Source organism: Palaemon carinicauda, chromosome 27 (assembly GCF_036898095.1).
Source record: "Palaemon carinicauda isolate YSFRI2023 chromosome 27, ASM3689809v2, whole genome shotgun sequence".
NCBI classification, from domain to species: domain Eukaryota; kingdom Metazoa; phylum Arthropoda; class Malacostraca; order Decapoda; family Palaemonidae; genus Palaemon; species Palaemon carinicauda.
In genome coordinates, this window is record NC_090751.1 from 34769649 (window position 1) to 34785757 (window position 16109).

Consider the following 16109-nt stretch of genomic DNA (forward strand, 5'->3'; position numbering starts at 1 on the left):
TATACAATCATAATGTGAAAACATTTAAGTATAATTTATGTTAAGAATAGAATTTGCTCTTATTTCTATTTATCTATTTCCAACATGTCTGTGTACGTGTCATTTGCAAAAGCTTAATTCCTTTTTCTATAGCCATGATCTTTTCTGTACAGAGTTTAAGCACCGTATTTTTTATCCATAGAACATTAATACTTTTGAAGATTTTTTATTATTGCTATTATTTTTAAAGTTAAACTTGGCGTTTTAGAGAAAAAATATTCAAGTAAAAGTTATCGTAACCTTGATATAAAGTTTACTATGTCTTATGGATACCGGAAAGGTGTTAGAGATATCAGGGAGATATTTTGAGTTTGTGAAGGGATATGTATATAAGTTAAAATAGTGAAAAACTAAAAAACAATTCAAAGTTCTTAATTATATAAGTATATATAAATCATTGTGCTTAATATCAGAACAGATAACAAAATAGAGGGTGAGGTGTAGTCGTGGCAACTGAAATTTACAATTTTACTCTTCTCTTTGAATGTCTTTCGTACTCACCAGGTGTTGCGTTGACAGCTCTGCTAACATAAACATGTCGGGACTCCTGGTAAGCACCTTGTTATTGCTTGTTAAAAGTAATATATATTTTGTTATTTTAGTTTGAATAGTTTTATTCGATAATTATAAGGAGAAGTTTAAAAGTAACCATGACAGGGACAAAGTCTACCTTAGCGTTAGTAGTCTACGTATGCCTAGCCGTAACGTACTAGCCCGTGGCAATAAACTGATCAATTTTTTTTATAATATTATGATATGGACCCTACCTGTATGTTAGTTAATTATAGTCACTGGTTATTTTCAGAGATGCGTATCGTTTTTTTGTAGATTTTAGAATGGCGGTCACATGCTAAATAATCCTTTTAGAGGTAACTGAAGATGTCACAGGGTGCCATAGCCCCCCAAGTCCTGACGGAGCCATTGTATATTAGCGGCCAGTTCCTTCCTCGTGGATTAAAAACGGACATCAATTAACCTAAACTTTCCTCCATTACCTAACATACAAGCCGTGCCCTTACCTAAGGGCGGGGGGCCGCTAACGGCCCATTGCAACCCCCCTTACATTGCTGTATTTTAAGTTGGCCATAATCATACATGCAGGTGGCCGCTATGTTACATACTCCCCGTCGTGACTAATGCCCCTTGTGATTAGTCTGTAAACTCGGGGTGTATGTATGATAGCGGCCACCTGCATGTATGATTACGGCTAACTTAGAATACTGCATTGTAAGGGGGTCGCAAGGGCCATTTACCCCCCCCCCCCCCCGGCTAGGTAAGTAGGTTAGGGGGGAAAGTTGAGGTTAGCTGATATCCATTTTTAATCCACAAGGGAGGAATTGGGCGCTGACATACAAAGGTTCCATAAACTCTCTGCTGTTGAATGGTGGATTCCCTTTCTAACTATTCCTGGTGTATGTATGATGACAGCCATGCCCCATAACTCCCCTATTTCCAACCCTTTTGCTTAGAATATGGCAGGCTAAGTGGGGGCGAGGGGGGGCGGGGTTAGTTGCGGATAGTGTTCTATACTGTACACATATTCCTGTCCATTGTTATACAAAAGCGCCAGCTATTCTTAATAGAGTTGACCGAGTGTCGTAACTACCCTTGGTAATGACATGGTGATTAATCTTTGTGGTAGAATGGCAGATGTACTTTTGGAGCCTTTGTGTGTCAGCGGCCAGGTGCTCCCTTATGTATTAAAAATGGACATCAACTTTCTCCCCTAACCTAACCTAACCTACAAGCCGTGTACATACCTAACGGGGGCCCCCTTACACTGCCGTATTCTAAGTTAGCCGTAATCATACATGCAGGTGGCCGCTATCATACATACACCCCGTACTTTCTAGTATTACCTAGTAAAGGTAACTGAGAGTCATAGCTGTGTGTTATCCCTGTCCTTTTTAAGAAACTACATCATTTAGCCTTCCAGGTAATGATGTATAGCTTTTGATTTGATAGACTATTATTGAACTTCTCATTTTATATGCCTGAATTGACCCATATCTGCAAATCTATAAACTTTTATACATGGAAGCCTAACACTATTGTATTAACTTTATCTACAAAGCCTTTTTATGTTGACTGGTAAATCTATAATGTTATTAACCTGCTCATCACATAGTGAAAATCGATGAAGTCATTGTTGTTTGTCGACTTTTACATTTTTATTCAGTCCTAGTGAGAAATAAAGATCATAGACCTTTCTCCAGTTCATCTTTGACTCCATTAATGATATTAGGCCTATAGGTGATGCTCAACATAATTTAATGTTCTTTTTAGTAGAGACTATTTAGTAGTGGTGATCATTAAATACTGTATATGAAACTTTAATTTTAAGAATGAAAGTGTGCTGGCCATCTTTGTTTGTTTCTTTGTAGTATAACTACAGTAATGTATGCAAGGGCATAATAATTTGCGTATTGATAGACTAAAATGTGAACACCACTTCCATTTTCTAAGTCCATTGTTTACATTTGGAAGGCAGTTGAAGGGTTATGGTGAATGCATTATTTGCGATCGCTTATGGCCTACTGTTTTGGTGTGACATTTGAACCAATTAAGAGCTTCTAAGCATTTATACATAATTTCCCTTCTACTGTTTTTTACAACAGCCAATCCCCCCCCCCCCTCCTCTTCAGATCCATCATGGCTGATGATGTAAAAGAAGAACTCCCTAGATGAGTGTCGCTTATGGTGCACTTTATAGCTGTTGTTGCCCAACTGAAAGTAAAAAATATCACCAAAATAATCGTCCCCACATTTGGTGTGGAAAGCACAACTTGTGCCACTCTCCAGAGCCATACAAATGTGGCAGTAATGTTCGATATCATACAAAGCAAGCCATGGCTGAGTAAACACCAATTAAAGGAAGTGTTATATATACTACAGTACATACAAAATTGGTAATTATATGATACTTTAATATCACACTAAATATATGAACCCTATATAGTTTCAACTTTTTGTCTTATGTTCTATGCATTTATGATCATTATTAATGGTGCAAAAGACCCCAGTTCCCCACTGGGATCCCCCGTAGCTTTTTATATAGGGGGTTGGGAAAAGTCATAAATTGGTGGTTTGCACCAATAATCATGGTCAGAAATGCATGATACGAGATAACTAGTATATAGATATGGTGTCCATGTATGTTACTAGAAATTAAAGTATCGTGTAATTACCTGGTGATTTTTTATTCGCAAAATCATGACAATATAGCACGTTATATCTTGAAAAATCGATCAGTTATGCAATTCCAGTTTGTTTATGGTATAAAATTGTGACAGCAGACAAAATGTTTGGAATAATGCACTATTTTCTAGAAAATTCTTGGAGTATTGCTGGTCAGTTTGGTACGAAATAACCACTAATGATTTATAATGATTGGATATTCAAGTTGTATTTGATTAGTGTATTTGAAACAAGACATGTGAACTGATACCAAAGCATATGGAATTTGCATTTGTCTCCTTGTTTTGGTACACATTTTATCAGGTAAAATTATGATACTGTACAGTTTTTTTTTTATCCATTTTTGACCATGAATATTGAGGCAAAACCACCAGAGCATGAGTTTTCTACCCTGTTATGGATTTTTAGGTTGGGAAACTGCAAAACAAGCAATTTGCAGCAATATAAATGGTCATAAGTGCAAAATAAACACAAGATAACCAGTTGGAAAAATACTTTATTGGGTTTATGTAAGTGGCGTGATATTAAGGTATAATTACCTATAATTTATATTGTTTCTAAAATGGTATTGTCTTCGACTTGGCTCACTTCGCTCGCAAATAAATATTATCTTATTTCTTCTCTGTTCTGGCAAGCAGTACGTGGATGTGCTGCTTATACCATTCACATTGGTCATTTTTGTTTTAAAGTATTGTAATTATTTATATCGAAAATTGAATAGCCCTGGCTCTGCCGTGGCCAGCTTTTGTCGCAAAAAAACATTATCTTGTTGCACCTCTGCTTTGGCAAGTGGTAGAGGGATTTGCTGCACACATCAGCCATGTGGGTTTTTATTTCTGTGATATTTTTTGCTTTCAGGTAAGCAACAATAGTAAAATACAGAACAGAGAACCTTAAGAATATAATCAATTATGGAAATAGATGAAAATATTACGCTTAATTGGTTAAAAAAAAAGAAGGCAGGTAATTGACGTCATACAAAAAAAGAGCAGTTGACAAAAACAAATGCAAACAATGTATGCGCAGTAACCCAGCATTAGGTTCCCAAAAGTAAACATAGGACTTAGACAATGAAATGGTGTTCACATTTTAGACGATTGATATCTAAATGATTGTGCCCCAACCCCCATTAGTCATAACAAAATAACCAGTACTCGTCCATTTCTTATAAAGAATTTAAGTATTGTATATTAACATATTCTATGGTCCATTTCTTTTAGCGAGGCAGATTTGCACGGACTCGCAGCAGTGCCCTTTTAGCGCGGAAAAGTTTCTTGATCGCTGATTGGTTGGACAAGATAATTCTAACCAATCAGCGATCAGGAAACTTTTCCGAGCTAAAAGAGCACCGCTGCGAGTCTGTGCAAATCTGCCTCGCTAAAAGAAATGGACTATAGATATGTTATAAAATTAAATCTGAACATTAAGAGGGAAATGCTATAAAGATTTTATCATACTTTTATTTATTCAGGAACCTACCTTGTATGTGATTAAGGGTATTGCTATCCTTGACAATGATGGCAATAGACTTCTAGCAAAATATTATGACCCAACAGTCTTCCCTACTGTGAAAGATGAGAAAAAATTTGAGAAAAATCTCTTCCAAAAGACCCACAGAGCAAACGCAGAAGTCATCATGTTGGATCGTCTCACTTGCGTCTACCGCTCCAATGTAGACCTTTTCTTTTATGTGATGGGATTATCACATGAAAATGAGGTGAGTTGTCATTTTTTTTAACATAAAAATTTTACTGAATTTATAATTCTAGTCTGTTATGGGGTCTTGATTATTGTGGCAATATTCTGCTGGTGGGTGAAGACAGTTCACCAAGCTGCAGTAACTGTTCACTATGCACTTCATATTTTTCCTCAAGCTTTGCTGTTTAGTAAATGATAGTTTTGGGATGGTAGTCTACATTGTTTTAATTTTGCTGTAAAGAAATTACATTGTTACTTACTTCAAAATTTTAAACTTGCAGCAAATATTTTTATGTTGAATAGGCTGACATATGTCTCCATTTATAGTTTATATATGATACATGGGTTTTAATGTTTTTACTTTTCTTAAAATACTTTATTTGAATTGTTTATTACTTTTCATATAATGTAGCTTATTTATTTTCTTATTTCCTTTCTTCACTGGGCTATTTTTCCCTGTTGGAGCCCTTGGCCTTATAACATCCTGCTTATACAACTAGGGTTGTAGCTTAGTTAGTAATGATAATGAGAGCAATCAGAGATTGCAGACCTCTGTCAATGAATAATACCAACATTTAACTAAAGTCTATGGACATCACCTCCCACTTTTCATATGCTGACTGTACGGTAGATGGTGAAAAGTGCTATATTGATTCAGAATCGTGATTTTGATCCATATCTCCTCCAAATTTTCATGGTTTCTTCCCATGTACTGTATAATATGTATATCTATTCATTATCAAAATTTGGCTAAAATCTGATACCTGTATGTCAATTTATTTTTATGTAATCTTTAAAATTGTGAAAAATACAAATCCGGATCCATTACCGGATCGTCTCCAAAAATTAATGAAGCCGTCCATGGCCCTAAAATCTATCTGTGGTGGAAATTTGGTCAAAATATGTTAATTTTTTTTATGAAATCTTTAAAGTTGTTGAAAATCCAAATCCAGATCATCTTCAAAATTTAATGGGGTTCGTCTGTGTCCTAAGATTTATCTGGGGTGAAAATTTTTTCAAAATCTGTTGAGTACATACATACATACATATACCAAGGGCACTTCCCCCAATTTTGGGGGGTAGCCGACATCAACAAGAAACAAAAAAAAAGGGGACCTCTACTCTCTACGTTCCTCCAGCCTAACCAGGGACTCAGCCGAGTTCAGCTGGTACTGCTAGGGTGCCACAGCCCAACCTCCCACATTTCCACCACAGATGAAGCTTCATACTGCTGAGTCCCCTACTGCTGCTACCTCCGCGGTCATCTAAGGCACCGGAGGAAGCAGCAGGGCCTACTGGAACTGCGTCACAATCGCTCTCCATTCATTCCTATTTCTAGCACGCTCTCTTGCCTCTCACATCTATCCTCCTATCACCCAGAGCTTTCTTCACACCATCCATCCACCCAAACCTTGGCCTTTCTCTTGTACTTCTCCCATCAACTCTTGCATTCATCACCTTCTTTAGCAGACAGCCATTTTCCATGCTCTCAACATGGCCAAACCACCTCAACACATTCATATCCACTCTGGCCGCTAACTCATTTCTTACACCCGTTCTCACCCTCACCACTTCGTTCCTAACCCTATCTACTCGAGATACACCAGCCATACTCCTCAGACACTTCATCTCAAACACATTCAATTTCCGTCTCTCCATCACTTTCATTCCCCACAACTCCGATCCATACATCACAGTTGGTACAATCACTTTCTCATATAGAACTCTCTTTACATTCATGCCCAACCCTCTATTTTTTAATCTATGGCCTAGATCTTCCAACTCATTCACGAGATAGGGATTGGAACAAGTGACTTCTCTGGTCTAATTTCAGTGCTCGTACAAGCACCAAGATACTATATCGTACTTGCACGTTCTTGGCAAGGATTCTCTCCAACCAAGGAAAGGCCATTGCATGACACTTTTATGAGGTCTGCTGTACCATGCTCTCCCGTTTATCCTCCAAAGGTTAAGGCCCTTTGTACACTTTATTCAATGAAAGCTTGAGAACCAGAAACATTTCAGTCGCTTAAAGAGACCAGTCAACGCTCATTCATCCTTCTTCCTCTACAGAGGATTGCCTTGTTCTTAGATCGACTGGTAAATGTCCTAGGCGTAAAGGATTCTTTGAAGAGCGTTGACAGAATCATCAACCCTATGGTACCTGACTTGAATCCAGTACCTGCGGAGGTAGAGGGCTTCAAAACTTGGTTTACGATCACGTAGGTCCTTGCACTCATGATTTTATTGACTAATGGAGGCAACCATTCTCAACTTCAAGTCTTTCATTACAATACTGTACTTCCCTACAAGAAACGACGATTAGGGACCAGGATGACTTCCTTCATATCCTGGGTAGACCCCACGACTCTTCCTACAGCATCGGAAGGAATGCAATAAGAAGATATTTTAGAACACCTGATTCTTTTGGGCTTTGTGGAATAATTAGATCTCCTTTTCTTTTTAGTGAGGACTTGGAAGGACCCTCCCAGATTAGAGCGCACAAATTCAGATATATATCATCGGCAATACCTTGTCACAGGACCAATTTGTGAAGGCAGGAATCTGGTAACAACAGAATCTTCACTGCCCATTACCTATGGAAGTATACCCATAGGTCCCTGGACACTTTTATCTTTGACCCAGTTGTAGTTGCCCAACAGATCATATAGCAAACTAAATTCATTCACGGTACAGGAAATATCTCGTTTAAGATAACGGTCGTGACATAAGTCTGTAATGAGAGATAAACTGGTCGTTTTTACATCTTTCTTCCCCTACCTTTGGGACACTGCAGTTACTCCACTATGACATAAATCTATAATGAGAGGTAAGGTCGACTGGCCCTTTATACCTCTTTCTTCTTCCCCCTTTTTTTTTTTTTATAGTATGACAGTCACTCCTCTATTTGCTGAACTGGATGGTATATCCAGGTAAGCTGCATGTTTGAGTAACATTTCTCAACAGAATAGTTTTGTTTAGATGTATCTCTCCTATCCTCTAAGATGAGAGTTAGGATGGGCAAGCTTATGCAAACCCATTTATCATAAACGGCCATAAATTCAGAAAATATATTCTCCACAGACATAGATTCTCTCTTGACCTTCTACCAATCTCTGGTAGTGACCTAGCGTAACACCTGCCTCATCTTTATGTTCAGGTCTTAGGAGGTTGACAGGAGTCATCAGTTGCTCTCTAATACAAGACCAAAGTGCTTTTACATTTCCCTGGAAAATAAACCAGCCAGTTAGCTTTTAGTAACTCCCATCCTTGTAAGAATGAGTTTTCTATTAAAGGACATATGTTTGTATTTGTGTAGGAACACATCACAAATTTTTAAAGTAATTTGTATTTTTCCTAACTATGCAAAGCTGAGTGCTAAAGTTGAAAGTCCTGCCTCAACTGCCCAGCAAGTCCTGGTTAAGGTCAAAGGGTGGCTCAGTGGCATCGGTGAGGGAACAGAGCTAACCCACCACCTGGCAGTAACTACCACCACTGTTATGAGTTATTTAACAGCCGTATCCCTCTTGGCTCCACTTCTTTTATGTCTCACAGGATTATGATACAGGAGAGGGTGTTCCCAGCCCACTCGTCCCGTCCCTTTTAGTCGCCTCTTACGACACGCAGGGATATGTTGGCGCTATTCTAATTGTTTTTATGCCCCCGCGGCCACAGGGGAGGAACGTAAAGAGGAGAGGTCCCCTTTTCTGTTTCATTTGTTTGTTTGATGTCGGCGACCCCCCAAAATTGGGGGAAGTGCCTTGGTATATGTATGTATGTATCTCTCTTAGCTAAAAAACATACCCCTATTAAAGGATTCAGGTTTGTATAGTTAGGAAAATTACAAATTACTTCTAGTTTTTTATTTTTCTTTCAGCTTATCCTGGTGTCAGTTCTCAGCTGTTTATATGATGCTGTCTCATCCATACTGCGAAAAAATGTGGAAAAGAGGACGTTGTTGGACAATTTAGACATTATTATGTTGGCCATGGATGAGATTTGTGACGGAGGGTAAGATAGAATACTGTATTGATTTGTAGATATCTAAGCTTCAAAGTACTTAATCATTCCATTGACTAAGCTAAATAGATTTTATGCATTCCGTTGTTGTTACAGTACTCTAATTAATTTCTTGGTTTTTTGTTTCATTGATAATGTCTAATACTGTTTGTGGTATTTTTTTCTTTAAGTGATACAGTATAATGTGGACCAATACTTCATTGTATTTAATGCTGTATTTTTTTTTCAGACGACACATTATATATGTTTTGACTGATTATTTTTATTTTATTAATTTTGGAATTTTTAACAGAGTGCCATTGGAAACTGACCCTCAAGTAGTTAGTCAGCGTGTAGCATTACGTATGGAAGAAAGTCCTTTCAACGACCAAACAGTGACGCAGGTATGTGTATTTTTATCAAATATTTGATAATCTTATTTCTGAGAGCCCTTCCCAATTTATTGTTCATTATTTTCACTTCAAACTAAGCCATATAATATTCTTGCATAGTAAATTTGAAAAGTACTGTATTAAAGTTATTTTGACACTACCAGAGAAGTTAACAAATTTTTCCCTAAGGTATCCCAGGCACACCAACTTTATTGTGCTAGGAATAAAAACATCCCATGGTGCTGCACGGCATCCTTCATTCCATTGTGCTATAAGGACTAGACTTAAAGAGTGTGGGGGAAGTGAATAGGATATTTACGCAAAGATTAATGGGTGCCTTTGAGGAGATAGAGGAAAGTTATATATATATCATTGGAGATGGTGACCACCTGGGCAAAGGAGCCGGAGGTTTGAGGAACCAATCTAGCTGGTGCTTGATGAGGAAAAGGAGTGTGTGCGCTTGCCCTCATGAGACAGTAAAGACTTGTAGGAAAAGAAAACTAATAATGTAACTGTTGGCTATTGAAAGAGCTTGTGAGATTAATCTGCAAGAAGGAAACTCTTACTTAGTAATGTCTTTGATATTGTCATCATTTATCCACTGTATTAAAACCTGGAGGAGCCTTTCTTGCAACTTTGCAAGGAATGATACCAATTGGTCATGGCCATGCCTCAAAAGCGAGAATGACTTTAACTCACGCCAGATTAGTAAGAAGGCTCACCGCTTATCTCCATATTATAAAGATCCATATAAGTAGAGCAATACAGACTTGAGTTTTAAAGACCTGGTTGGAAGGAAATGAATTTCTTTGGCAACAGTTACTACAATGTAAGGCAATGGAGCTCTTTGGCTGTTAGGATAGTCATCCAGTTTATGCATAACTACTACATTAGAATTCAGGGCAAAACAAAAAGCAAGAACTGGTGTTGAAAGAAGCAGGACCTCGGGATCAAGCGGAGTTGCAAAAAAAAAAAAAAAAAAAAAAAAAAAAAAAAAAAAAAAAAAAAAACACAACTATGTAGTGAAGGAGGGAGTTGTTTGAAACTGGAGATGAAAGGTAGGCCACTCTTGGTTCTGAAAATCAGAAAAAATCTGTTGAAGGTGTTCCTCAAATCTAGGTCCTTAAACTGAGCAGATGTCCCTTAGCCATGAAAAAAGAGTCAGCTGAAATGAGCTGGATACAGTAGAGGCCAAGGGACCAGCAAATTATGGATGGGCAGTGCAGCCAGGGAAGGGAACAGAGGACTATCCCACCCTGGTATGAAAGAAAGAGGACTGAAAGAATTATTGGACTTTATCCAGTGACAGGTTTAAGGCCTAGTTCAGAGAGGGAAAGAAGGATGCAAAGTGTTGGGGGCAGTTACGGGAGTAATAAAAAAATAGAGGGTTGGGCATGAATGTAAAGAGAGTTCTGTATGAGAAAGTGATTGTACCTACTGTGATGTATGGATCGGAGTTGTTGGTAATGAAAGTGACGGAGACAGAAATTGAATGTGTTTGAGATGAAGTGTCTATGGAGTATGGAGTAGATAGGGTTAGGAATGAAGCAGTGAGGGTGAGAACGGGTGTAAGAAATGAGTTAGCAGCTAGAGTGGATATGAATGTGTTAAGGTGGTTTGGCCGTGTTGAGAGAATGGGAAATGGCTGTCTGCTAAAGAAGGTGATGAATGCAAGAGTTGATGAGAGAAGTACAAGAGGAAGGCCAAGGTTGGTGGATGGATGGAGTAAAGAAAGCTCTGGGTGATAGGGGGGATAGATGTGAGAGAGGCAAGTGTGTGTGCTAGAAATAGGAATGAATGGCGAGCGATTGTGACGCAGTTCTGGTAAGCCCTGCTGCTTCCTCCGGTGCCTTGGATGACCGCTGAGGTAGCAGCAGTAGGGGATTCAGCGTTATGAAGCTTCATCTGTGGTGGATAACGGGGGAGTGTGGGCTGTGGCACCCTAGCAATACCAGCCGAACTCGGTTGAGTCCCTTGTCATGCTGGGAGGAACGTAGAGAGGAGAGGTCCCCTTTTTTGTTTCATTTGTTTTATGTCGGCTACCCCCCTTGGTATATGTATGTGTACAGGTTAGTGTGATGGGATATCTTGCATGGGAAAAGACATGATAAATTAGGTTATAGTGAACAAATAGTACAGTTAAGAGTTTGGAACTGGTAAATTTTTTTTTATGTAGTTAGATTACTTTGTGTAAATTGCTTATTTGGGATTACTATTATTTAATAAGTAAAGAATTTCACTGAATATAGGTTTATTGACGCAACTGGTTATTAAACACAAACTATATTTATTCTGTATTTACAGTGCACTATCTTTTCCTTCCTCTCCACTTGGTTACTTTTACTAAAGCTTTTTCATTCATTCTTCATTCCAAGATTCAGAAATACTTTGCTAATACTAGTATTTTAGAGCATTCTTTTGACAAATTGCCTGTTGAATATAGTTATTGTGTATGATAAATTATAATTTGTAATTTTCACTTGTTGTTGAATATAGTTGAGGATTTTAACATCTTGATTTATTCTAGAGAAGTGTGAGCAATTTTCTGAAAAGATTATCACTACTGTAGTTGATTATCTGAAATTTACAATTCTATATGGTTTTGAGGTTTTAGTCATTATTGTGGTTATACTAAGATTAAAGTATTTATTGGGTAAATGTTCAGAGATCTATGATAAATTCTTGAAGATCTACAAAATGTATAATTATAAATTTCCAAAAATTACTTGCTTTGGCACTAGATAAAAACCTTAGACTCGTTATATAGAAGTATTATTTCGGAGATAGCTAAAACCAGCTAAAGATTTGTGAGTTGTATCTACCCATCGCTAGTTAGTGGAGGGGGGGAACCCACCAACACTCACACCAGCACTAGTAGACACTCACTTTTTATTTCAGCTTGGTAGAGTAAGGACGTTGTCTTTCTCTCTTGTCAGAACTGGCCTAAAGTTTAAAAAGTCCTTTTTCTTTGAGCCACCTTCCCTAGGGCTCACAGGTTCCCCGTGCAAGGTAAGGTAGCAAGAGTTCTTATGGTTGAGCTCACAAAGGGAGCAGATATCTTCCCTAGGGGGGGGGATTTCTCTCCCCCTAAGGCTCCTAAGGTCTTTGACCTAAGAGTCTTGCGCCCGCTCAACTGTTTTGGCCTCAGCTTCTGATCGTCCCGATGTGCACTCTGCGGGCTGGCATGAGCAGTTGCTGGCAAAGACGCCTGGGAGTGACTTAACCGGTAACCCCTTCAGGGTGACCCTAGAAACGAGCTTCGGCTAAGTTTCGCAAGTAACGTTCGATGCCGACCTTCAACATGAACAAAGTTTGTTGACAGGAAGCAGATAGCGCTGCCCAGACTTCCACCTCCAGATGTTGGAAGTCATCCTTTTCGGGGGACAGGCATCGTCCATCAGGTATTGAGCAACGTTCCCTTTTAAGGGAGAGACATTCTCCACCAGGTGTTGGGCTATCATCCATTACAAGGGATAGATCCCCTCCAAGAGCTGCTGTCCAGCAATCTTCCCACTGGCTGGAACAATTGCCGACAGTGGCAACAGGGCTTGGCTGCCCTTCCTGTCTGCAGGAGGGACTGCCTTTGCCTGGGTGGTTTTCTCCTTTCGGGGGATTCCTCCGGCGGGCATTGGATTTGTCAATGCCCGCCCTTTTTCTTTGGAGCTTGGCAACAAAGGAGTTAGGTGACTGCTTGCAGTTCTTGCTCATTGCCGCCTTACCATCAGAGTGCAAAACAAGTCTCGTAGGCTTTACTTCTTCGGGGTTATTGCCGACATCGTGCCTTTGGGCACAACAAAGTTCTTTGAGCTTTGTGAGGTCAGGTTCTTCGGGATCTGTGCCTTATGGGTTTCCACCTCTTTCGAGGGAGAAACTACTAGTAGGCTGTAACTCTTCAGGGTTATTTCCCATGTCGTGCCTCTTGGGGCATAACAAAGCTCATTGAGGTTTGTGAGGCCAAGACCTTTGGGACCTGCACCTCATATTTCAATCTCTTACTAGGAAGAAATGGCTGGTCTACAATGCAGCACAAACTTTTTCTTTCCCTTCCGAGGGGATGACATGAGGCTACTTGCCAACACCCTGTAGGGGTTAAGATGAGCATGAGTACATTGCAAAGACCACGGTTTCGCAGAGAAGTCGTGCACAGTGTTGCACACCCATCCACTGAGCCCCAGCGAGGTGGATGGGCAAGCTCTTCAGCCGGATGAGCAACCCAGATTGTTTGCCTTGGTACCCAATATGAGTATGTGAGACCCCACTCGCCAGCGTGCAAGCCTGCACAGAGCTCCAGATTATTGTTTCCTCTAGTGGGCACTAATCTAATTTTGTAGAGCACAGGTCTTCATCTAACTGTTGCTTCAAATATGCACTACTTCGGTAGCAAGCAGAGCTTCAGCTAAATGTTGCAACAAGCGAGCGCTACCAAAGTAGCGCTCACTTACTCACATTACCCGTATATATCCTTACAGGTAAGAATCAATTCTCTGCTCGCCGGCGCTCGCTGGTGTCAAGGTCCCTCGATGACCCTAATAGCTCAGTTGTGGCGACATACAGATTGATCCCCTGTCCTTCTATAAATGCTCACAGAGGCACCGAAAGGGCTCCCTACACTTAACCATCTACTCAGATACCCACAGGGAGATATTCCATCAAACGATTCCATTGCTTTGTCTTCACGCCAAGAGGTTATCCAATAACCCCCTGAAAAGAAAGGCTTTTGAGATTGGGGACAAAAGAAGGGCAGGATACCTCCAGGGAAATATCTGCTTAGTAGAGCAGGCAGAGTGTACTGTCCTTTGTGGTTTGTGTCATAGACAGGGTATTGCTCCCCTCAGTGCCACTATAATAATGATAGCGGAGCTCCTTTTGTTCCAGAGTGAGGAAAACTTTGTCATTGGCCATGAATGGCTATCACTCGGCCTTGAGCCTTGTTTTAAACTGAACAGAGTTAGCATTCCCTCCTCAACGTAATGCTCTCTCCTCTTACAGAATTCTGAGCACACCTGCCCTCAGTCGGGAATCAGACCACCTTCTATGAACATAGTGGGGTACTGTGCTGCAGTCACTGATGGAACACTATCTTTGTCAGGCATCAGACCGTGACCGTCTCAGGAAACGGTCTTTTCTTTCTCTCCTAGCTCTGTCCTCTGCAAAGAGAGATAACGAGCTACATGGTTGGTCCTATGACATCGCCCATTCACAAGAATGGAGGCAAGTGACACTGATTCATCCCGGAGTCATGTCCAAGACTCAAAATTCAGCTGGAGTGAATCCTAGAGTTAGAACCTTCCAAATAGAGCCTTCATTCCAGATGACCCAGACCAACTGTTACTCTTGTCCTGTGAGGGCAAGGAGGAATTGCTTAGAAAGAACCTCCAGAGCCTGCCATCAGATCAGCAGGTTCTTGGCAGAGGGAGGACCAGAGGAAGATTACTAGGAACTCTATATCTTCTGAGATTAGATAGGAAATGGAGAGACTTCTCATCTTCTAGTCACCATCCCCTTGCTCATGAAGCCAGGAGTGTCAGTAAATTCTAGGCATTCAAAAGGAATTTCTCTGTAACGCAGGTGATACATATGGCAAACGGCAGCAACCACCACTACCTGCGAGATATAACCCACAAGAACCTGAATACATTTACCTTAGGTCCTGTGGTGGCTACACAAAACGTGGTCAATAACACCTTGGCTCCCTTGTAGGAAAGGCCACTACCAATTTCATTCTCCCCTCTCTTAAGACTCAGCATCTGAGGAACTCTGCAAGCTGACCTCTTCTAACTACAGGTCAGTACCATCCTCTTTGTGCAACCTAATATATTTATGTACTGTAAAGCCTATTTGCTATGTCCCCATCCTCCATGGGAGGTGGAGTCAGGGAATGTCTAGGGTAAGTGAGGTATTCAGCTCCAAGTTTATGCTTACCTGGTCAAGTCGCATTGCTAAATTCTATGCCAGCACTAATTGCCCAGGCTGTCATCATTTATGGATCACGAGATGTCAGGTTTCCCTCTAAACAGCTCGTATGTAGCACAGAGGGACACCCTGAGACAGTCTCCTGGCAGTTGGTTTAGGGACTCCATCCACCATAAGGTTAGGTGAATCTCCTATGTAAAGAGTGTAAGGTTTGTATCTAGCGCTGGAACAAATGACAGATTAGAAATAATTCGTATCTTTAATGAATATACAAACTGAAGCTCTTTTCACATTCTGGTCCTGCCATCACCTACCCCCAGAAGTCATGCTGCAATTGCCAAGTGTCTGTTTACTAGTGCTGGTGTGAGCTGGGTGGTGGGTTACCCCGCTACCTCCCTTCTCACTAACTAGCGGAGGGTAGTTACACCTCGCAAAACTTTTAACAGCTAGTTTCAGTTACAGTGATACCTCGGTACTCGACCATAATCCGTTCGAGATCCGTGTTCGACCTCCGATTTGTTCGAGTACCGAATTTTTTTTCCCCATAAGAAATAATGGTATATATTCTATTCCGTTCCCAAGCACTCGAACAGGCCCAAAATATTAATAAAACGTGTACCTAAACAACAATAATTATCTAAATGTGTATGAAATTGGTCAGAAAATCCTATAAAACAATTTTAAACCATTTACTGTACTAAAATAAAACAATTTTAAACCATTTTCTGTACTGTAGTGAACATACCTTTGAGCAGCGGTTCGATGGCATACAGGGATGGATGTGGAGAGGATGGAAGGGGGAGGTTACTGCTTGGAAGGAGAGTCCCCTTCCATGATGTGGCGGGGTAGTTCTCCTTCAGGAGTTGTTTC

At 40.1% G+C, this 16109-nt stretch overlaps 1 protein-coding gene across 2 annotated transcripts in view; it reads left to right on the forward strand.

The window, feature by feature from the left end:
* Positions 1 to 436: 436 nt before the first annotated feature.
* The window catches only part of zetaCOP (COPI coat complex subunit zeta), a 66065-nt gene continuing 50392 nt past the window's right edge, over positions 437 to 16109 (forward strand). The window contains exons 1-4 of one of the 2 annotated variants that reach the window (XM_068351015.1): positions 437 to 589; positions 4709 to 4954; positions 8813 to 8946; positions 9248 to 9338. In XM_068351015.1, the coding sequence (XP_068207116.1) occupies positions 524 to 589; positions 4709 to 4954; positions 8813 to 8946; positions 9248 to 9338 (537 nt within the window). In that variant the 5' untranslated portion in view covers positions 437 to 523. The remainder of the gene's footprint in view (positions 590 to 4708; positions 4955 to 8812; positions 8947 to 9247; positions 9339 to 16109) is intronic. The other variant, XM_068351016.1, reaches the window with a different exon arrangement.